This window comes from Clinocottus analis, unplaced genomic scaffold (genome assembly GCF_023055335.1).
Source record: "Clinocottus analis isolate CAN_PGR_092001 unplaced genomic scaffold, fCliAna1.0.p SCAF_11, whole genome shotgun sequence".
NCBI lineage: Eukaryota > Metazoa > Chordata > Actinopteri > Perciformes > Cottidae > Clinocottus > Clinocottus analis.
This window is the reverse complement of record NW_027175832.1, coordinates 15,645,145-15,669,143: the sequence shown is the minus strand read 5'-3', so window position 1 is coordinate 15,669,143 and position 23,999 is coordinate 15,645,145. Positions and strand designations below refer to the sequence as shown.

General features: G+C 42.0%; 1 protein-coding gene across 1 annotated transcript in view; it reads left to right on the top strand.

The window, feature by feature from the left end:
• The window catches only part of cacnb2b (calcium channel, voltage-dependent, beta 2b), a 30,771-nt gene that overhangs the window by 3,904 nt on the left and 2,868 nt on the right, over positions 1 to 23,999 (top strand). Inside the window, exons 2-13 of the mRNA XM_068568802.1 lie at positions 14,847 to 14,912; positions 17,030 to 17,152; positions 17,247 to 17,386; positions 18,802 to 18,860; positions 18,956 to 18,981; positions 19,242 to 19,322; positions 19,478 to 19,536; positions 19,635 to 19,744; positions 20,297 to 20,305; positions 21,250 to 21,401; positions 21,537 to 21,632; positions 22,308 to 22,481. Of these exons, the coding sequence (XP_068424903.1) occupies positions 14,847 to 14,912; positions 17,030 to 17,152; positions 17,247 to 17,386; positions 18,802 to 18,860; positions 18,956 to 18,981; positions 19,242 to 19,322; positions 19,478 to 19,536; positions 19,635 to 19,744; positions 20,297 to 20,305; positions 21,250 to 21,401; positions 21,537 to 21,632; positions 22,308 to 22,481 (1,095 nt within the window). The remainder of the gene's footprint in view (positions 1 to 14,846; positions 14,913 to 17,029; positions 17,153 to 17,246; positions 17,387 to 18,801; positions 18,861 to 18,955; positions 18,982 to 19,241; positions 19,323 to 19,477; positions 19,537 to 19,634; positions 19,745 to 20,296; positions 20,306 to 21,249; positions 21,402 to 21,536; positions 21,633 to 22,307; positions 22,482 to 23,999) is intronic.

Below are 23,999 nucleotides of genomic sequence, written 5' to 3'. Positions count from 1 at the left end.
TCTCATAATGAAAGCTACATACATAGTTTATATATCAAGTATATTTAGGAGATTTTTATTCAAACACAGTTTAGGACCAAAATATGTCATGTGCTTTTTTAGGTTTAGTTAAGGATGTCAGTCAGTAACTGTTGTCTTTGATGGCTCTTTTTGCACATCTGCCTTCATGGGTCCAACAGCTGTGCGGTCAAAAGTATCCTGAAGCCTTCTGTGCTCTTCTCCGGCCTGCTTTACTCTATCCTGCCCAGCCAGCTGAGAAATAAAAGAACATTTGCAACAAAAAAAAAAAGAAGCCAAGGTGATTAGGCTCAAATCAGTGTGTGTGAAATGGGAGGGGCTTGCGTCTGCTGACAGTGCATGACGGCAGTGCACAGTTTAATGAAAATACTTTCTCGGTTACGTCCAATCGCAGGCAATGATGACATTTTTTTTGGTTTTTGTTGAGGGCAGATGTGTGGCTTCTAGCTGCGTGGACATAACGGAGGGCAGAGGTCTGGAGCTTTGCCTGAAATAGTGCGTGCCATCCATCTCTGCCTCAGCGACCCTGCACTTCTGTCCCCAGCTTGACAGCACACACACACACACACACACACACACACAGACACATATTCTGGTTGTAAGAAGCTTAGGGACAGATGTTTGTTTATGTATGTGTGAGAGCACATGTGCACATGAACACGTGTGCTGTGTAGAGTGAGATGACTCTGTCAGAAGATCTGTAAGAAGGCGTCGAGTGATACTGGCTCTTTGTCTTAAATATAATGTTTCTCATGGTTTTTCTTCCCGAAGCAAAATACATTACCATTTTCATTTTGAGGCCGCTTTCACGTTATGGCCCAAATATAAAGCACTTCCGCCTCTTGTGCAGCTTCGCTCCCGGTCAGGATGTTAGTTTCTAACTACTTAATACTTTAATCTCTCATAAGCTGTTACCTAAATACCGGGCAAAATAACTTTTGCAAAGACCGTGTGATTATTAAATCAGTTGATGATGAAGCCCGAGGCAGAAAAACACGTTCGGTTTGGTCTCATGATTGATCACAGTTTGTTATTGTGCTATTGGTCAAACTTCAACAAATCTCAACGACTCTGCTTTGTGCACGGCTGTGCACACAACGTGCAGGAGGAGACACATGGCAATATGCAAGATGGCATCTCGTATGTGGCAGCTTCCATTGATTGGTGCTCAAGGTATTTACTCTCAACTGTTTTTGTGTATTTGCATTGGAAGAAACCTTTCATTGTAAAATACGTCTTCATTATTTTAAGTGTAGGCTACACACTTGCAGGTCCAGAAATGAATCCTCACGTACTTGGAAGGTGCATAAAAAATGTACAGAGTGTGTGAATGCGCCAGCGGGTGTGAAGAATATCCCAGCTTCTTCATGTGTAGTCCATGGGTGGCTGGTTTCGGCAGCAAAGTGAGCGATCGTACCGTCTTATGCAACGACCTTACAGTTGCGCTTAGAGGGAGTCAAAGTAAGCAGGGACTCTGAGTGTTTTGTTGGCGCTGGAGGAGAGCTGGCTCTCACTGGAGGCGATTTTAGGTGTCATGAAACAGATTTCGTAAAGCCCCGCGTCTGGTTCGATCCCGGTTCATGGGCTAAATGCTGGGACCTTCCCTTTACGGTCTCCTCTTCTGTCACAGACGGCGAGATCACAGTGGTGTGACCTCTGATGGTGATGTCTTCCCCAGGCGTCGAGAACTTGAGAAGGATGTGTGTGCGGCGGCTGTGTGTATTGTAGGTCCAGATGTGTCTGTGACCCAGAGGTCAGTGTTACAGCTTCTTGCCGCACACTGTCACAGCCCGGCCCCCGCAGACGCCTGCCCAGAATGGCTTTCTTTCCATTCTCAGTCATGCAACAGTCATCTCTGCCCTTCGCCTCCGAAAGCTCTAATTTGAGATTGTATTTTTTTCACCATATCACCTGCTTGGCTGTCCGTCTGGGGCTCAGTGACAAATTGACCGAGCAGCTTTACTTACCTTTTGGCTGAAACGCGACGGGGGAAGCGCAACCCCTGAGCAAAACCGCATTGTAGAAGTGAATTATTGCTGCCGACTTTTTAAATGTCGGATTTCACAACAACTCAAACAAATTATCCCAAAATACAATCTAACTAAACAGGGAGAATAGATGCTGGCGAGGTCATCTAAAGGTCGAGCAGGGAGGCCAACGGCGAGGCGAGGACCCCTCTCGAGGACGACCACGTGGGTATGGGACCCCCACATGGACATGGGACCCCATTTAGGTCACTTTGTTGTTGTTTGGAGTGCAGGACCAGGACTCAGACGCAGATACGAAAGCCGGCTGAAGGATAGCGTGAGGGTGGCCAAACATGTCGTTAGCGAGCTGGCCGGAAAGACAATTTATTGCGCGATGGTCGCAAGAATACGTCCAAATAAAGTCCTCTGCCCATTTCAACAGTAATTTCCCCAAGGCTTAGAGGACGCCTCTTGGAGGGATAATGACACAAATGCATCCCTTTCCTCACTACTGGAGGCATATTTCCAGTCATTTTAGAGATACAGGAGTGTATAAGTTACCTCATAAAATAAAAATAAAAAAATCATTTTGCTGGGTCCATTATAGTCCGATTATACTGTCACCGATAGGATAGCTGGCAGCAGAGGAAGGAGCCGAGCGCAGATGAGGACAGGCAGAATGATTATTGCGATGAGTTTGAGTCATTAATTCAATATATGTTCTTTTTTATTGAGCATTGGCGCCAGTTTTGCCATGTGACCCCTTAGAAGGGATCAGTGTGACACCATTATAGATTATGATTTGATTGCGGTCGTGAATTGAGAGAAGTGGACCCAAAGTGTCATTTATCCTCCACAAATTGTTTTATTTCAAGGGTTGGTCTTGAAGGGATGAAAAGTATCCTTGAGAGAAAAACATCCGATCCAAACCATCATCTTGTCACGCGGTTGCAGATGTTCCTTTGGGTCTCTTGAGGGTGTGCCGACCCTCAGGTTGGAAACCATATGCCTCAAGGGTACTTTTCACTTTTTATGATCCATACTCGTTCGTCCCACTGAGAGCAGTAACACAGTAGATAAGATTAACAAAAAAATCAGTGGTGTGTGTGTAGGGCATGTGTGTGTGGTTGATACTTGGCAAGCAAGGAGTTTTAAGCAGTGACAAAGTGACACTAAACGAATGTGTTGAAGGCATATCACTATTTCGCTGTCGGGGGTGATGATGAGTAGATATGTCTCCATCGTTGTGTGTGGCACAAAAGAATTACGCCGTTTGTCATTTAATCTTCCTATTTTGGAGCCAGGCCATTATAATACTCCTGTTTGTGCAGCCAAACCCCAGGAAGTTGTTTGGATACACACACACACACACACACACACACACACACACACACACACACACACGCACACACGCACACGCACACACTAATCATCACCGCTTCACACAACGGAGGGAGCCAACTCTGCTCAACAACACGCATGAGACGCTCCACACTCTGCGTTACGTAACCCGCATGGACGGTGCGGACGGTTGGACACCTCCTTGGTCTGTTTGGAGCTCCAGGTCACAGCGCGCGGTGCGCGGCGCAACAGATGCCCCACGGATAAATAAGCCTTTAATACCCAGAGGACTCAGGAGAGGGTAACTCCACTCAACTCCCAACACAGCCTTAAGTGAAACCCCTCACGCAGCTCATCGGTGTCTCCGGCCGCGGTTTCTTGGGAACTATTTCTTCTTTACGCGCAAGACGGCGCTTAAAGAACGTCCTTTTGCGGCGTTCAACGGCATCCTCGGATACCTCCACCTGTTTCAGAGGTGACGCTCTGGCTCATGGCACACTTGTCCATGTCTCATTCACTGGGGCCAGTTAGTTGAACGATAATCTGATCTGGTCGTTACAACCGTGAGATAACCCCAGTGGACCGCTTTAACCGCCATGCCGCCCAAGAAAAAGGTAAAAAAAAAAAAATGCAGTATTCTGGTGTTTGCTTTTCGCGGGCACGCACGCTCTTGTGTGTGTGTGTGTGTGTGTGTGTGTGTGTGTGTGTGTGTGTGTGTGTGTGTGTGTGTGTGTGTGTGTGTGTGTGTGTGTGTGTGTGTGTGTGTGAACAGGAAGGGTAAGAGAATGCACCATCTGTTGCACTGTGCGTTAATCCTTGTGTGAGGCCTTTCCACATCATTGCGCTCACTGAAACAGTCACAGTATGCAGGGCAGAGATGCAGATCCACATGCTGCATGTATCATGTCATGTGTCCAGCTGAAAATTAGAGAGAGTTGCATAACCAATGACCTGTGAAGATTAGATGGATTCAATCTCCTTCCCTTTCACTCACTCTTGGACTCGCTGTCGAACTCGCTGGCGTTTTGGAACTGAACCAGTGCTCATGCTCCTCCTCATGCTGTGCAAGCGATCAATGCGCATGCTGATGTCATGATGTGCATCTTTCTTACCTGAGACAAATAGTTTAACCCATATTTCTTTCATCATTTGCCTGAAAAAGTATAATCAATCCCAATCTCAAACACATGCAGAGAGAGAACTGATCTGTTTTAATGAGAAACTTCTCCTTTGTGCTTCTAATGCATTACCTTTGCACTCAAGTCACAGAGCGACGCATCTGTGAATCTTTGAAATACCCTGAAGGGTTGTTTAATGACACTTACTGCTGTTATGAAGGTGAATGCAGAACCCTTAAAGACTCTTCAAGCCATCTGGTTGAAGAAATATTCCGTCTGCTGCACAATAATCTTGCCATTTTTGTTGTCGCTGCCAGCTTTAGTTCGTAATCCAAGGAAAGAAAATAGCTGCAAATAACATGTTGTAAATTCTCTTAATTTACTGTGAACCATGTCTGTCTATGTCCATATTTGAATTTTTTTTTGTGTTGTTCAAAACTTGCAGGAGCTTGAGTCTTACTGGCTCATTGCAAAGGAACTCAACTTGAGAAACAACAACAAAAATGCTATTTTTTTCCAGCTCTACAACTTAATTTAAATCTCGCCGGTCTTGTTTGTTGCTGCAGCAGTTTCCGGTGAAAAGGCTAAAGAAAAACCACATGGCTAGACCTGCTGAGCACCAAACAGAAGGCAGACATAGTGGAGCATTTAGCGGCTTAAGAGTATTTATTTCCCTTTAAGGAGACCAAAAACAGAGCTGTTCAGATGCCATGTTTCCCTCCCCAATACTGCTTCTCAAGTTCTGTATCTGTCAGTATCAACACCAAAGTGCAAAAAATACATAAATAAATAAATATCTATATATCTATATATATACATATATGTATATAATATTGTGAGTATATATAACAGTATACTAATAACCCTTTAAGACGTGATATGAATGCATGGCACCATAACAATAGCCAGAGCAGTGTAACATTAGCCGGAGCTCACAAAATGTCAAAACAACGATAGCATTGTTGTTGCCTGTGAAATGTTGACCAAATGTGGACATTTTGCTCGCTCTGGCTAACATTACAATATCCGCTATCTGTACTGTTCATGTTAAGTTAATACCGTGTTTGCTGGCCACGAAATCAGTAATTGCAGGTTTAAGGATTCTTGAGATACGTTCAGAACAACATTAATTGTCACAAAACATTTTTCAAATATCTCTTGGGTTTTTACTAAAACAGATCATGATCGGCTGTGACTCGGATGTAACGGTAACACACAAGAGTCACAAAGTGCAGCTTGTGGAAAGCCTCACCGTCTCTGGCCGGTATAGTCTCTGGCCTACTGTCTTGCATTACCGTGTGCTGGATCGTGCTGCTTGTTACCTAGAATAGGAAAAGCCTCTTAGTAGATGTGCCTTCAGGCATTACATCCAGATACCTGCTTTCCTTCCAGACAGGAAGTGGAGCTCTAGGACAAGTAGACCTGTTTTCTCTGGGGTTCTCTATTTCCAAGTTGATGATAGTATTTACATATCAATCTTTTTTTGTGTTGAGCCTCTCAAAACAATGTTCTCAATGGTGTGCACACTGCAGAAGAGTGACAGAGGTCCCAGCAGTAGTGGTGGTTTAATAATTGCCTCAGTGCAATTAAGTAAAAGAGGATCATAACAAGCAATATGTTTTTGTTTTTTTTACCCTCCTTATATCAGCAGTAATCATGTTGCATCAGAATGTGCCATGCAGAAGAGCACAGAGACTTGCTCTCTGTGAACGATGAATGGGAGATGAAATGTATCTATTACAAGAGCCGAGCAAGCCAGAAATGAAGTTGTACGGATGATATTAATGCAGCTATCATATCTCTATCTGATGACTGCAGGGAGTTTGAGACCATGCGGTCTGTGAGGACGTTGCATTTGTCTCTCTCGCTCTAAATCCTGGATTGACGCATGCTATCTTAATCTCCTTAAGCAGAGACAATCATGACCCAGAGAGAGAGAGAGGAGCCCAAATACTCAACCCTCCCCACCCCTTCTGATTTTTTTTCCAATTTGTTCTTTGGTGCTGCAATTGTCTTCCAGGCAAAAATCCTATTTTTCATTTTCGTGTTTCTTCAAATGTCTCTCTGTAGAAGTAAATGATTTTTATGATTAGTCGTCAACAGCAAAATAATATGTGAACCGTATATAATGTTTAAAAAATGCTGTAACTCTTTCATCATTACATTTAAATAAGAGTAAGTGTAAGGCCAGAAACAATGTGGTTATGCGGGATACTCTGGATCATAAATACGTTTCATATCGGCTTCGTACTCTGCCTGAAGAAATGCACAACGACGCCTGATTAATGTTGTACACAATTGGTAAAGTTTAAGCAACAACACAACTTATTTATGGGTTGAAAAAAGATCACGGTTTGTGTTAAAATGAGAATATAACAAAGTGAACTAACTGCTGTAACTACGTAGCGGTTGCCTGAATAAAAGTTGTGTGTTTGTTGGACCAGCCCGCTCTCCCTCGCTGGACTTCTCACTTACATCATGTTGTTATGAGCGTCTAATAATGATGTTGCTAGAGTTGCTAAAAAAAAAAGCCTGGTGCGCCTCATAGAGAGCGGAAAGAGTCAGATTGTTCAAAGTTTATGAGAAATTGACCTTACTTCTCACTTAATTTATTACCTCAGTTAATATTGTAAACATGACTTTATGCTCAGAGTAGCTATGTTTAAGACTTCTTCAATACAGAATGATGCTCATTTAGTGAATGATGATCCCATTTAGAGGAAAATAGACCATAGCGCGTAGTAGGGCGGGCTTACTCTGCTTTACAGGTCGCTACGCTACCAGAGCTGTGTACGGCGTCTCTGCGTCACTCCTCTGCAGGCCAAATATGATATTGTTTGTTCACTGGTTGCAAAATGGCAAGATGGCAGCGGCCGAATCGCCAAACTCGAGGCTTCATAATGGCAGTCCATACACCAATGGGTGACACCAATGGGTGACATCAGGATGAATACATCTGCTTCTTATATACAGTCTATGGTCTCAAACAGACACTTAAGTATACTTCATCATGATATCACGGCAAGAGAATATTTTAAATGTGTCAGCTTGAAACAATAAAAAGTCAGGCAAAGTTTCCATCCAGCCTTTTAAGCTAACGTTAGCTTAAATAACTAGTTAGCAACAGTTGTCCACAAAATCCACGACTGTTGAGTAGAAATGGAAACTTTGCCTTTATCTACCTCCTTCTGAATTCAAGGAGGCATTGTTTTAAAAAAAAAGTGTTTATGGGAGAAAGGAAAAGTGTAACAGGTGTAGCAATCCAACCCATATGAACATACTGTGCAAACATAAATCCCTTTTAGCGCAGCACAGATCCGCTGAAACTCTTGATCTATAATTGGGGATCTAAAGGGCCGTGATGCAGCCTTTAACTCCACAGACGTAAGCTGGTGCCAAAGTAAAGGTGGCGGTGCCAGCCCGGCCCGGCCATATCTGCTCCACGGTAGCATCAGGCAGAGGGCACAGAGCCAGTCTCCTTCAGACAGATGATGCAGAGCAGCTGATTAGTCGAGGCTTGGAGGAAACCGGACACACGCTGCATGTTAATGAAGCAGAGATAGAGCAACGAAATCAGCACGAGCACATTAAAGTCAATGTGCAGCAGCTAAACTGCAAGAGGATTGGTGTTCATCAGGTGGGATTTCACTGTTCCGCTGCAGCAGAAATACAAAGGAAATATTTATCGGCGAAAATTAGGAAAAAAATGCAGCTCGGGAGGAATGCAGCGTTTTTGTCCGAATCGACGAAAGGTTCACCAGCAAGATTTTAATGATGTGTATTCATTTAAAACGTGTATGTTTCTGCAGATCAACTAAAATATCCTGAGATATGAGTAAATATAATCCAGTTTTGATCTTTTCTCATGAAAAATAATGTTCCTGTTCAAACACCAGATCAAAGCACAGGCTGATCTCCAATAGAGTTGTGAATGGGGGGAGGCCTTTTGGCATTCGCAGCTTTAGAAATAATATTTCTGTACATTTGAAGCAAAGACAATTTTAAGTAGCTGGCAGATGGAGGCGGTCTGAATCTTTTATCTGTAAATTCCTGTGGGCATTTTTGCAGAATTTACACAAGTAAGCAGCAACTGACATTATTGACTCGAACCTTTGCACAGACAGACGAGACAGACAGGACGGGCACGTCACAGTATTTGAAACATGGCAATCAATAATAATATTACAAATAATAATAACATGTTGAATTCGCCTATCTCGTTTTATTCTTTTAAACATTTAATGGCAGCTGCATGTACATTGTTGATGTCAGCACGGCAGCATGGCAGCGTGGCAGCGTGGCAGCATGGCAGAGTGGCAGCATGGCAGCATGGCAGCGTGGCAGCGTGGCAGCGTGGCAGCGTGGCAGCGTGGCAGCGTGGCAGCGTGGCAGCGTGGCAGCGTGGCAGCGTGGCAGCGTGGCTCGGCCGCTGCCACAGGGAGGAAGGCACCACAGATCTGCTCGTGCTGGAGCTGCTGTGTGTGGTGAGGTGGAAACTCTTAACCCGAGTTGTCTTTACGTAGCTATCAAATGAGAAATAGATAACCGTAGCTCCTGGAGAGCAGCCAGCAAGGAGCAGGAAGCCCTCAGGAATGTGGCATAGCGAGTGGCAAGAGTACACACACACACACACACACACACACTTCATTTCTAAATACAAACAAACAGACTGACAGTGCCCACATAATCAGACACACACACACACACACACACACACACACACACAAACATCCTTTTTGTTCTGACACCCTTCATCCCTGTGGAGTTACATTTTCACATGGTTCATGTTTGACTTTTGATTTTTGATTTAGTCCTGGCGTGCTGCCAGCTCGAATGACCCTCCATCTTTAGATGTTTGACGTCTTCCACTGTGAGAAGTGCAGCAGCAGTGATGCTGAACATTGCCAAGTTGACTTAATTGTACTGACATTCTCTACGGGAGATCTAAGTGTCACTTCAATTGCTCCTCTATCAATCTAATTGATTGGAATGTACTGCTCAATTACTGTTAATGGAGGTACGGGTGCATTGGAGCAGTGGGAGTCATTTATGTCTATATGGCATATTTCTTTTCTCAATGGTTGCCATGGCAACATCTCCCCGTTTTTTTTAGGGAATGTGCAGAAGGGATGGTAACTTCAGTGACACAAGTGGATGCTGTCTGCTGCATTGGATGATTGTGTGCTTGGGATTGTGTGCATTGTCAAGATGGAGTTTTCAATTGAGAAACTCAATTCAAACAAAGGTGTGTTGGTTTGTTTCCGTCACAGATATTTAGGGTCTTTGCCTCAGGAGAGACCATTTGAAAGCACAGCCAGCGAGCACTGAACCGGACAAAAAGCACAGTTTAACCATAATTACTGAACCACTTTCAGACCCGGTCCAGAGTTGAGTTTGTCCTCTGGGGAATCGCAGTGCTCTTGGCCAGCCAGCTGGCTGCTGGTGTCTTCGATGGTTCTGATTATTTCAGTTCAGAGATAAAGTCCATCTTCCCAATCAGAAGCTGCTTTCCTAATGTACTCCCCTGGCGAGTGCAGGAAGAGCTGTGTAAACGCTTTTGAGCAGGAAAGGAGTCACCTTCAGGCAGCAGACCAGAGAAAGTGGGTTTAGTTGGTCACCCACTCTCCCGTCATCCTCGTCCTCCACCTTCCTTTGCCCACCTTCTCAGCCACATAATCACGCTAATGGGCTGGGGTGGCTCTCCAACTGGGAGGGGGCAGAAGGGGACAGGAAGTAAGGAATGAAGTAAGTAAGGTGGGATTGGAGAAGAGATGGAGGGATGAATGAAGTGGGTAAAGAGTTTGAATAAAAGACTGAATTAGAAAATGATGTAGGTGCTTTGGACATTTCTTTTAAAGAAAGGGATGTAAAATAAATAAATAGATCCACAAAAAAAATTAAAAACTGCATCGAGTATTATAGCTTAGAGATATTTTTGGTATTATTGGTCAATAAAGAGTCAGTCTCTTCTAACTGAAATTAATCTGTTAATATGTTTGTTATCACATAAGATGTCAAAAATAATAATAGGTTATGATTGTTATTATTTTCAGCATCAGATGATACACCTGTTTGTCTCACGTGCTGATGATGTATTGTATATTATAAGGAGTTTGCTTGTTTTTGCCTATCAGTCCAAAAGCTTTGAGAAGCTGGAGTCAGATCATTATTTGGCATTTTTTTCCTTGAAAATAAGTTCCAGATGATTATTTTGTTCATTGACTAATCAATTAATCTATGTTGAGATTTAAAGTACATACCTCGAACCAAACGCTTTGGAAAAATGATGTGAATAATTACTCTTACTTTTAAAACCTATTTGTAAAATACACTGCCTGAGACAGCCGAGCCATCACAATAGTTAATATTCAAGCAATAATTATTCATCCCTGAATGATGTGGACACATTATAATCTCTGACTTTTTCTTTGTGTATGAATTCAAATGAACACTAACGCAATGAACATTAACAGCCAGTCGATAACTCACAGAATTCTTCGCAGCTCTTCACTAGACATTTTGAAATCACCTGCAGTAGAGCTCAACATTGTTTAATAATTCAGCGGGGGCGTTTTGTACTATTGGCTGGGTGACATTGGCTCGCCGGAGAGGCCGGTGCTGTGCGAACAGATGTCTACACCAGCCATGGGTAAACAGAGAGCCATGCCTGCGCATAATTCTGCCCCGGGGGAGATTTCCTTCCTCCTCCTCTCTTATTCCCTCCTCATCATCATGTTGAAGTCTCTCTACATCCTCCTGCTTCTGTAACTAATTCTCTCTGTTAATTACAAACGCTGGCCCACCACCTTATTAGTAGGACCGTCATGTCTTCATCCTTCATCTGTCACATTATTTGAGACCTTATTTGCCTCGAAGATGATTTTAGTTCAAATGTTTGTTGTCAAATGTGCTTTCAGACATTCGATTCTACTTTGTTTCCTGACACATTTGTAATTGAGTCGCACATTTTTTTATTGTTGGGTCCAATGTGGTGCTAACACTTGAATTGGATTATTAGTAACAAATATGCTGTGTTTTTCCCTCCCTGAAGTTCTCTCTGACAATAGCCCTTTGTGCTTTGCTTGTGTTCTGCCTAATATTGTTAGCTGTTCTGGACAGATCTGAACTTTAATTTATCTCGATGGTTGAGCTGACTTTTGACACCAGATGCATTTCTTTCTACTCGCTCAAATCCAGGAGAAAACCACACAAACTCCAGTCTGTCCCTTTGTAATGATGGACTGCCGTAACCAGACGTGTCATGTTCCCCAAATGATAACTGTATTCTCACGTATCCTCACTCCACAGTCCCTCTTCGCCACCCACATCCCTTCCTGCAGCTCTTCCTCTGTCTTCCCACTTAAAGTAATTTCATAATACAGGCTATTGGAGCTGAGTATTTTTGAGTTGAAGACAGGTTCATCATAACTATTGGCCGATAGTAATGACATGCTGCGTAATCCGTCGTCGTCAAAGTCACTTGTGTCAGGCGGCGCAGTGTGCACCCACTTGGAATAACGTGGCGAGCAGGAGTGTGTGACGGGGTAGAAGAGAGCCAGAGGGAAGCTGAGGTTTTGAAGAGTGAACACAGACACATGACTCTCTGTTTGAAACATGAAATAGGAAAGCTCTGTCTCCTATGAAATACACCTATGTTCTCATAACTAATACATTCAAACAGAATTGCTGAATGACGTTCGCTGGCAACTTGTGTTGCAGTCCAGGAAGTGTAACTACGCAGACATCGCAGGGAGAAAGTGGTCATTATGGCTAACTCACCATATTTGGCTAACACACCATCTATGCTGTTTGTATTGCTTGTAATTGGGATGAAGAAAACATCTGCTGAGTATTTGAACCTGAAATTGTTTGATTGTGTTGAATTAAAAACCACGAAATACAGCGGGTCCAACAACACTTGCAGAGTAACAAAAAAATGAACGCCATACAAGGGAAGTGGCCGCTTGAGGCTCGCTCCATAAACACGTTAATCCCCATAGACCTTCATCTTTAAACCAACTTTACTGCAGAAATAAACCTGGTACAAAAAAACGCTTTTCAATCGCTACAGCTATTTTTTTACCCCTTTATGACAACTGAAGGGGGAATTACACTTTACACAACTCACCTGTTTATACTATATTAAGGGTTTACGTCCAGCATAATTGAGGGCATGACAGATTTAAGTGACAGGTCGGAGCCCTCTCAGGTCGCTCGTAGGTGTCTGAACTGCTGCGCCGTCTGTGCCGGCCTCATTGTCTATGTCGTCACACACTTTGAGCTTCACAACAGCTCCGAGGTAACCTCTTGGTAACGTTGAGGAAACTACAGTGTGTTCATACACGTTTTAGTCTACGATGAAAACACTCGGTTAGAAGAATAGTTCAACATTTTGGAAATGATTCACTGTCTTTCTAAGAGTTTGATGAGACGATCGATATTATTACGCTCTCAGCTCGGCACAACGACCGAGGTCAAAAGGAAACATACCAAGATCTCTAAAGCTCAATAATGAGTCCAGTTGTGTTTAAGATGCAGAAAAACAGAAATATAAAGACGATAGTGTGGTGTAGTGGTGTTAGTAGTTCTCTGTAGAGGCCCGAAACAATGTGACGGGAAAAAAAAAGAAAGTCATTCTTTACATTTCTGTTTGTGTATGCTGCCTACAAATATTTGCTGATCCAAATCAATTTAATCTGTCGGCAGTGTCTGCCAATGAATGTAACATACGTACTGTTCATCATCAAGAAAACTCATTATGGAAGTAGGGTACACATTACAGTGAAATAAATGACATATGGTGTAAAATATCGTGGCCTTTACTGAACTTTCATATCCCTAATTTACGTAGAACGCCTCAACCTCACTATGTGGTTAAAATGCGCTCGACCGAGCAGACTGTCTACAACCACGGAGCTGTTTTGTGACTTTGGGATGCAAGTGTGTATCTTGAGTGCCAGATTGACGCAAAGGACACAGAGGGCATTCATGATCATGTCTTTGAGGGGACAATCTAATCGTTGGGACACATGGCACATAAACCTGAGCGTCGCTGGAGCGATGTGCTGCAACACTTCCTGACAATTAAAGGCAGGAGGCTTCGAGGGAAATACAAAGTAAACGAGAACTGTGGAAAAACTACTGAGGATAATTAGACACAATACAAAATACGGTTGACCAGAAAGGGTGTAATAGAGAGAGAGAGAGAGAGAACAGTAAAGCCTGCAGCAGCTTGATGCTTTTTTAATTAACAAGCAGTCATGTTCAAAAAGAGTTGCATTACAATCATAATAATAATGTCCTAAAACCAAATGTAAACTCTTAACATGTAGTTTGCATCATATGCTTCAAAGAGTACAGACTATATATATATATATATATATATATATATATATATATATATATATATATATATATATATATATATATTTCTTTAATATGAGTGGAGTAGCAAAGCTGTAACACCTGAATACGTAGACCAAACCTCACAATAATTCATTTAAATGGACACTCGTTTTGTTGAATAATGTTGTTTGTGGTGAGCATGCAGTAGCAACTACTACTAAGAATGTTAAACTTCATTTATGTAGCACATTTTGTACAGGGGGAGTAGTTTGATTGTCATTTAACAAGAACATCTCTTATTTGTTTATCGGGAATACAATGTATTAGTCTGAAAGATGTCACGGGGGTCTAACGTAGGATAGTCTGGAATAGCCAGATCTTTCTCCGCAGCACTGTGCTGGCGCTAAAGAAAGGTCTCACACATTATCATGTTCGCATAGGGTAAGAACACTATGGCCTGTTCTGTATTTCTTTAAACCAATCACAGTCGTTGGGGGCGGAGCTAAACACAGGCCGCAGCGGCGGATGTCGGCTGAGCTCTGTTTTTGGAGCGTGCCCTGGATTTCATTTTTGGAAATTGTGTCTGTTCAATAACAAATTGCTGGAGCTTTTACTGAAATAATTTGTGTCAAAACTGCTTTCTCATCTGGCTTTTGATGTTTCGATGAATTGGGATCATGAAGTTAGGACTACAAAGATTTGTATTTGTCTTGTTTCAAAAATGTGATAATCTTTTGCCACAGATATATTGTCTATATCTGACTTTGTGTTGTCTGTTATCTGTTTTATGTTTATATATATATATATATATATATATATATATATATATATATATATATATATATATATATATCTCTCCATTTTCTATTTTACTTCAAAACATATCGTCTGTGCTTCTTTGTGTACTCCACTTGCTCAACCGTTACTTTTTTTCCCCCAATCAAACCATTTGATTTGATTTAACTCAAAAGTCTTCAGTTCAGTTCAATGCACAGCGATCACATCCCTTCAGAGAATTGATCCAACCCATCGCCGTTGCTCTCTGTCCACCATGCAGGGAGAGCGTCATGACACAGACGTCGTCGAGGAAAGAAACGCCCAGGTGCAGCTGGAGAAGGCCAAGGTACTTTCAAACTGTTGCATCACGGTAACATCACGACCCGACACACAGCGGCAGCCCTCAAGGACGCGGTTACATCACACACAGGGAACACAGACACCAGGAGATCGGATTAGCCGAGCAACGTTCTACGATAAAAATGAGTAATTGCAGTCTTCATCCTCGTCTTCCCTTTATGCGCTTGGTGTCTGGTGAGGGATATGAAGCATATTGATTACTGATGATTCAGTTCCGCACTTTCTTTAGCCGACTGCTGTGCAGCAGTACAGCAATACACTGCGTATCCACTGAGTCTAACAACAACAATTCGGCAGGACAATAAATTAAGTTCAAATGTGATAAATGTGTCTGCTTTACAAGCTGTAATGATATACAAGGACACACATATGTAATCCAGTGGGCATGTGAGGTGAGGGAAAGCGCCTCATCTTGATTTAATATTGTAATAGTACTACTGTACTATTTATGGACATCAGTTCACACTTTTGTACAATTCAAGGTTATACTAGACATACTTTTTATTTTTCATTTTGAATACATTCTTTACTTATTTATGAGTTCAAGATTGCTTCATTTTTATTCGACCAATGAGATTTGAGAAGTGTCTTAAAATGAACATGAAGGAAAATGTATTTTGTGCAGCAGAAACGTCTCTCCTTTTCAAGCATAATAATGAATTTAATTGAATCAACAAAATGAATTGGAATGCAACTACTTTGGCTGTGACTTTAATTAAATATATTTATCCTTCAAGACCAAAAGCATCTATAATTTGCCGGCTAAAGGTGCAAGTTTCCAGTCGTGCAATTTTGATATAACTTAAGTATGAGTCTGATTATATGGTTCGATGACGATAAAGAAAAGATATTCACCACTGTGACAATACGTAGGAAGCATTTTGGAATAAAACCCATTTCACATAGATTAAAAAAGCTAAATGAGGAATGCATTTGTGAATCTGCCCATGCTTCTGCAGCAAGGAAACAAAAGGAACTACAAATACATTTTATTTCAATATGGGGAGCACTTTTTCAAACAGTTTCTTCCAGAGGTCGTTTGTGATGTTTCACTTTGTTCTTCGCATGCAAAGTTCTGCCAATAATGATGAAAAAAAGAGAACCAGAGAGAGAAGCTCAAACTCCTTTCTCACCTCTGCCCACGAGACAAATCACTGTGTGAAGTGGACGTGAATGTGGGATTGTCCATTTTGAAATGGACCATGAAATGGTCTATATGCTTGTGCTAAGTAGCAGTACGCTGAGCCCTCTGAGCCTCCTTATGTAATACTGTTATGTCATAAAAAAAAAAGCCCAGACTGTATCTGAGAAAGTAGAGTGTGCTTCAGAGAGAAGAAAATCAAAATACTACAACATTTTAAAAGCAATTTGAAACTAAGTCAGGTTGAAATATTGCACACCTGTTGCCAGAACATAATGGTCACTACACTAAATAAAAACATCACCGCTGACATCAAACTATCTTCTTTCGTCTACGCAGCGCTCGCTGATAGACGTCCCCTCGAATATTGAATTAACCCCTAATCCCCCCCACGGATGTAATACTACTGGTGCTCTGCAATAAAAGCAGGAAACACACACTTTCCCACAGCCTCATCGTTCCAAAGCGGAGTAATTAGCAGCTTGATCTGCGAGCCGCTGACATTTGACTCTGATAGGATTACACCACCAACGGGCTCGGGTCAGGAAGAAGCATACTGCTGCTGTGACGCAAAGAGGAGGACGCAGTCGGGGTGGGGGTGAAGGGTTCAAAGCAGGTGTCTTGAATTTACATTCAAATTAAAGTGTTGTCACAGAGAAAAGAACAGATGTCACTAATAGTGTCACTAATGGCATAAAGGATGGCTCCCCAGTAAACTGTGACAGCGTGACGGCATGAACAGCACCAGGACACACAACATCACACCAACGCTTTAACATCGTCCCGGTCGTGAGATGTGTCGGCTCAATTGAACGTCGAATATCGCTCCTTGAAATTGAGGGGAAATGAATGTATTTTCTTTGTGTGAAATTGTGTCGGCGGGGGGAAACGCGGGGATTAAAGATGAAGTGACATTCATCAGGGATCACATTTCGTTACGAACACGTGTCGCGTGTCCCCAGTTCAAGCCGGTGGCCTTTGCAGTGCGTTGCAACTTCTCCTACACGCCAGCAGACGACGACAACATTCCCGTGCCGGGCCAGGCCGTCACCTTTGAGGCCAGAGACTTCCTCCATGTCAAAGAGGTCGGAAACACACACACATACACACACACAACTGAGTCATTAATGTGAGCCGGGCCTTTGATTGACTTTTCTTCTTCTTCTTCTTGACAACCAGAAGTTTAACAATGACTGGTGGATCGGCCGGCCGGTGAAGGAGGATGGTGTGGTGGGCTTCGTCCCCAGTCCAGTCAATCTGGAAACCATTCTCATCAGAAGGGAAGTGCAGGCGAGGAAAGCTGCCAAGGCCTTAGCCAAGTATGTACAGCGCGCTTCTCTTCTCCCCTGGCTGCAATACAACAGGGTCACAAACGAGCACACGCGCCCATGCTGCTTTGTGCCGATTTATCTTGTAATCCTAATAATAATCTTTATTGGTCCAGCACACAGACAAACAAAAACATCATTACAAAGTGATATACAGGGGATTATATGACATGTTCAGCATTCATCCAATGCTCTTTCGAAACATCCCCAGATTAGACAAAATACAGTTTGACCAGAGAGGTGTAATCAGTGGGAGATGGTCACGCCAGGAATTGTTCTGTTGGAGCCGAGCGGGATCAAACCGGAAGGCTGCACTGTGGCAACAATAAGCTGAGGGCCTCACATGACCCCTTTGTCTCCCACTCTCTATGCATGCGTGTCCAACGTGTCCAGCAAATGTAATGCACACACTTAAGGATGAGATGTGGTCCAAGTCATTTAGTCAAAAATATATTCCCCCCCCCCCTCGAGGTGCTTCATACACATCACAGCTGAGTTATTCGTCCCGTTACCTTTGTGCTGTGACACCACTTTTGTAGTCATTTGAACCTAAACCACAACCTTTTCTTCAACCTAACTAAGTAGTTTTGTTCCCAAAACACAGCAGGGGCTTGCCCACTTGCCCAGAATCACCGATCACTTGTGTTGCTGGACATTCGCAGGAAAAAGATCAAAAGTCACCAAAAATATCATAGGAACCATTATGTGAGGTCACATTGAACAGAGATCCTTTGGCTTTTTGGGGAGGACTTACAGGGCACAGCTGGTAATTCAGTCTTGAAAGATGAAAAACATGAAAAGGAAATTATAAGAGCGCACCTATAAAAGGGAGCCAAGGACAGAAAATCTTCTTCCAAGATCAAGTGAACAAAGTTTGAACGCTTTCCTTTTGTTAAGTCAGTTGGTTGTTTTACTCCAATCGGTCTGGCAGGCAGGAAGATCCACTCTGGACTGAAGGATTTTGACTTGACCTAGTTAGGCTGAAAGAAACTCATCGAGAGGATCTTGGAAATTTGGCTTTTGTGGCAACTGTGTGTGCTGAATCAATTCAAGGGATTTACCCTCTAATCTTTATATAGCGGTGTCTTATATAAGTAGATATGTAGTCTGTAAGCACACATTGTTTCATAGCTTGGATACTCGTGCTCTATTTTCACTAGATTAGGTACAGATAAATAACAAATTTACCGATCGCACACTGGGATATTCAAATGTTACAGCGGCTCAATAGTCAAAGAAGCAGGATAGAGAAATGTAATTGTTGCAGTGATCGCATTACATCATGTTGTGCCTGTGCTAATAACTGAAGTTTTAATGACTGAAACATGTTTATTCTAAAGAAGAAGGCCCTGTTTGTCTTTAGTGAGGAAGACATGAGTTCATTCAGGATTGCTCTCTCATTTCAGCAAAGCCACTCTAGTAGCTCAAGATATGAACTCAAAGAAATATACTCCTCCATCTCAAGGTAAATGTGTGTGCCACAGCATAATATAAATACGTTTGAAAAAAGATTATTGCGTTAACATGAGACACATCTCCCATCCTCCTCTGCATCAACAGCCAATCAGCAGGTGAAAAAGAAACCGGTAAGCAACCCAAGTTTGTTGTCCTCTTTTAACTCATTGTTACTTCTTATATACAGTAGATAGTCCCAAACACGTAGTCTGTGAAACATTTTGAATTACCCTTTTTAAAAAGTATTATTATTATGAATGAGCTTCATACAACAAAATGGCAAGGGAAAAAAATCTGATTTTTATCCATGTTCACTCTGCACAGTAGGCAACATGTTGCATCAGCAATATTTCATATTCTAAATGAAACTTGTGCTTCTTTGTGACTGTAGGGGGAGCAGGTGTCTATGTATGATGTAGTGCCTACAATGCGTCCTGTAGTTCTAATGGGACCATCACTGAAGGGCTTAGAGGTGAGTCCGCCTCACTCATACTATCTAAGTTACTTTTGACTTATGAAGGGTGTAAGATGCTGTCGACCTGAGATACTTAATACATATTGGTATTTGTGTTGAACTTACATAGAGGAGAATGTTCTTTAAATTGCATGTTTCATGTGTACTTCCAGGTTACAGATATGATGCAAAAAGCACTCTTTGACTTTTTAAAACATCGATTTGAAGGCAGGTAAGTTCTGATTTAATTCTCCAGTGTCACACCTTTCATGTGGTTATAAAACGCAATGAAACTGTGTACCAATCCCTGTTCCTCTGTTTCCCCTCCAGAATTACTATTACACGGGTCACAGCGGACATCTCTCTCGCGAAACGCTCCATCCTCAACAACCCTGGGAAAAAGGCCTTAATGGATCGATCGAACACTCGCTCCAATTTAGGTACATCATCCCAACCTGGAGCTACAGTCGTCTGGCAAATTATCTTTTTGACACCACTTTTATCCATTTGGAGAAGCAAGACAGTTTTGGTTTACCAGTTAACTTAGCTTAGCTTAGCACAAAGACTGAAAACGGGTGAAAATAACTGTAAAAAAGTTTAAAAAATCAACTAATGAACAGGTTGTAGCATTGTTTTATCAATGTTTGCTAGTCTTTATGCTAAACTCAGCTAATCAACTGCTAGTTGTAGCTTCATAATTATCATACAGATATGAGGTTGGCAACGACCTTTTAATCAAGTTCTGGCAAGAAAGGAAAGTTGAAATGTTCCTGTAAGCTTAAGATAGAAAACAAGTTGACATCTGAGACGTAAGCAGGTTTTTGGACTCTCAGTAAAGATTGTATATTAATAAGTTCATGGACATTTACTGTGTTTGCCCCAGTGGCATTGTGCAGTATACTAGGTTTAATCCTGCTTGGTTTCAAATGAAGGGGGAGAAGATTTACTTGGTTTTCTCTACTTTTGTCTTTCTCATTGCTCTCTCATCCCAGATGCTGCCGGTATGTATGACTGAAAGCACTTGTAGTCCATGTCTGTCTGTTTGAATGCTCGACCTTCCTTTATTACCTCATCAGCACCATGAGCCACTGTTCATAACAAGCCGGCATTTTATCTATTCATGGTTTTAGTGGGCTTACATATAAGTAATAAGTAATTCACTGTTATTGTATTGATATTTGTCGGTCCTTTAACTTCTTAAAAGACTGAAAACAGCCAGTGCCTCCTCCATGCTCTGCTTTCCTTTGCGCCCTCTAGTGGTCATTCTTTAAAATACCTCTCCTATGAGTGAAACATCTGTTTTTCTATTTTGAGTTGAATTGAGATGCAGAAAAAGGTTTGTTTAGTGACAAAGCCATACACACTCCAACAGAACAAGCTCTCCACAAGGTCCTGTTACGCCCTCTGAGGCAAGTTTGTAATTTGTGATTTTTGGGCTATACAAAATAAATTGAATTGTTACAGATTGTTCAAAAAACAATGATCGTATCACATGACCTTTCTCAGATGAAGTTGTCCGTTTATCATGGAATTGGTTAGAGTCAAACATGAGCACTTTACGGACATGTAATCCACACTTGTATCCTCTGCTGAGGTAGATTGTGTTATTAAATTACAACAGCTACACTAAATTGAAGTTGTGGGGGGATTTTTTTTTTTATCGACTTTGAATTTCAAAATATAACTTGAAAATGTATTTTAACGCTGACCTTGGGTTTGGCAGGTCTGACCTTTAATATAACATATTTAATATGTTATCCACATTTCTGCATATTGATTATATACTTCACATAGCAGCTCTGGTAATGCAAGTACATATAAAATCATTGAAAATGGCACACAGTGGCATTTCAAATATATAACAAAAAAAGGAAATATGCACACCGGATTGTTTTTTCCTGGATCTCAGGTGTCAAAGTCGTGCTTTTCCTCTCTGCTCTTGCAGCGCAGATCCAGGGCGAGGTGGAGCGTATATTTGAGCTGGCCCGCAGCCTGCAGCTGGTGGTTCTAGATGCAGACACAATTAACCACCCCATCCAGGTGTCCAAGACCTCCCTGGCACCGATTCTCGTCTACGTCAAGATCTCCTCACCTAAGGTTTGCGTCGCCAGAGACCTGTCCCTCAGTTCTCACAATGTTTTGTATACCTCATGTATAAAAAACAAACACAATCCCAGAAACTTTTTTTTTTCTGCCTCTTCACTTTTTCCTACTTCCTTCTCCTCACTGCAGGTGTTGACGAGACTGATCAAGACTAGAGGGAAGTCACAGACCAAGCACCTTAACGTTCAGATGGTGGCAGCAGACAAGCTCGCCCAGTGCCCTCCGGTGAGTGCCATCTAGTGGCCAATCTGTGAAAGTGGTGCAGTGGTAAACTGTTCAATACTACTGGATTGGATTTTGAATAGATGAATGAAAAGATGGATGGTTATCGTGCCTGTTACTTCAGATATTTCAATTGTGGCAAATATTTAGACATTTGGCTTTGTCTTATACTGTATACTGTCTTATACTGGAGCACAGTGGTAATAAGATCCAGAAAATGGAAGAAAACAGTATTAAGTTTGGTGCAAACTGGAAATACACTGATGCCCCATGACTTGTATGCAGGGCCATCAGCACCATTGATGGCAGTGACATCATGTCCTCAGTATTTATTGCTGTATAGTCACAATTTAAAAATGTGATGTTGGTGCCGATGCTGTTGACTACAATGTCAATTCAACAAGCTTTTTCTCAAGTCAAAATCAAAGTTTTTGCTGGATGCTCATGTCAGTTTTTTTTAAATATATAGGTAACCATATTCCCTGCACCTATTTTTTTAATTCTCATTGCAAGAACCAAGTTATGACTAGAGGGGTGTTATTTTTTAAAGCCCATCTAATCATGCCACATTATCAGTGATTACACTTTAAACTACTGTTTCAGTTACAGGGTGTTCTTTTCTTTGTTTCCTGCTGTTGGTCTTTTCTTAACTCGATCCATATTCTCATCTACCTGCAGGAAATGTTTGACGTCATCTTAGATGAGAACCAGCTAATTGATGCCTGTGAGCACGTTGCTGATTATCTGGAGTCGTACTGGAGAGCCACTCACCCGCCAGAGATGGAGCCTGCCAACTCACTAGTGGCCCAGCTGGCCGGGAACACACTGCCCACCAGTCCTTCAGCACTACCGGTACATGAAACACAAAGACATATGTACACCTCCATAAAACAGTAAAGGTATAGGGTTTAATATCATTCGCAAACATCTCATCTCACGCATCTCATCCGGACAGACAGTCTGCTGAATGTGGGGAAAAACGGTTTGCATATAGTAAATGATTGACTCAGCAGGAAAGTAAATGTTTCTAGATAGAGGAAATGCACAGCGCGCCGCGTCTGTACTTGTTTCCGTTTATCCATCTAACAATTTCATTTCATTTTTCCTCCTCCTACTCCACTGGGAAGTTGAAGCATTGAGATAGGTCTGCCTCTGGTGAGTGAGATACCTTCAAATGAACTGCAGTAGCTGAGTTTCCACCGCAGTAATAGAGACGAGTTACAGTAGCATCTTCTGTAGAAACTAGCTCGACATTATGTGGATATTAGTGGTGTAGCCAAGACCAGCCAAACCGAAAGCAAGTCACGGCCCACAGGGTATCGAGACCGTGAGAAGAACAAGACCCAGAGGGATGGAGACCATGTCAGGACCAGTGGGAGTCCCACCCTGTATGACACACTGACAATAGCATGTGCAACATGCAAAATGTATCCGAAAGATCCATATGTCTGTGCACCCAAAGAAAACAATTGAAGATTCCTTTTATTTTAGTTTGCTAACATGATGCATGAAATTCCTGTGAGAAACATGAGAAGGTGGCAGTAATAACAATAACCTACCCAGCAAAAAGTGTCCCAGACAATTAATAAATACCACAGCGGATAAAAGAATCCACCAATAGTGATCGTCACCTGAATAAAATTCCTGCTGTTAGCTAAATTTGACCAGACACTAAGTATATACTACTACTACTACTACTAGATATACAGTATGTCTTACATTTGGGAAAATAACTGCCGTGTTTATAGGTCATACTTCCCTTCAAAGAAACTGTCGGCGCAAGTAAACGTATTGTTTTTCTTCAAGTATTATCGGTCCTGACGGATTAATGTCCCAAACCAAACTGCCTCAGGACGAACACAGAATCTCTAAATACAATCAGTAACGTTTTCATTTCAGGATGCTGAATATCTTCCACCCATTACCTTTTTTTTTCTCATTCATGGCATAACAATAACTTGTGTTTACCTCCACATCAGTTACTCTGGTTTCCTGACTGCCTCCAGCTTGCATGCACATCTCAAAATGATGCTTCTTTGACAGCTTGAATTTATAGTCAAGTTAAAACCAGATCAGTTCACTTAACAGCGAGTAAACAGTAGTCGCAGCAGCAGCTGGAGAACAGATGCGGAGAAGTCTGAGGCAGCTCCATGTGAGAAGGTCCCCAGGTCCCATGATGAAATTATCATCCAAAAATATTCAAATTGCCTGTGGCGTGGTAGCCAGTTAAGGAACTTGAGAGCCAGCTGCCTCCCTAGCAGCAGCTGAGTGTGTATGTTTGTGCATTTGGACTTGCAAATACAGAACAAGTGTCTAGCTCAGACATATTGTAGTTTCAAAATCCCATTCTAACATATTATTCATACAAAG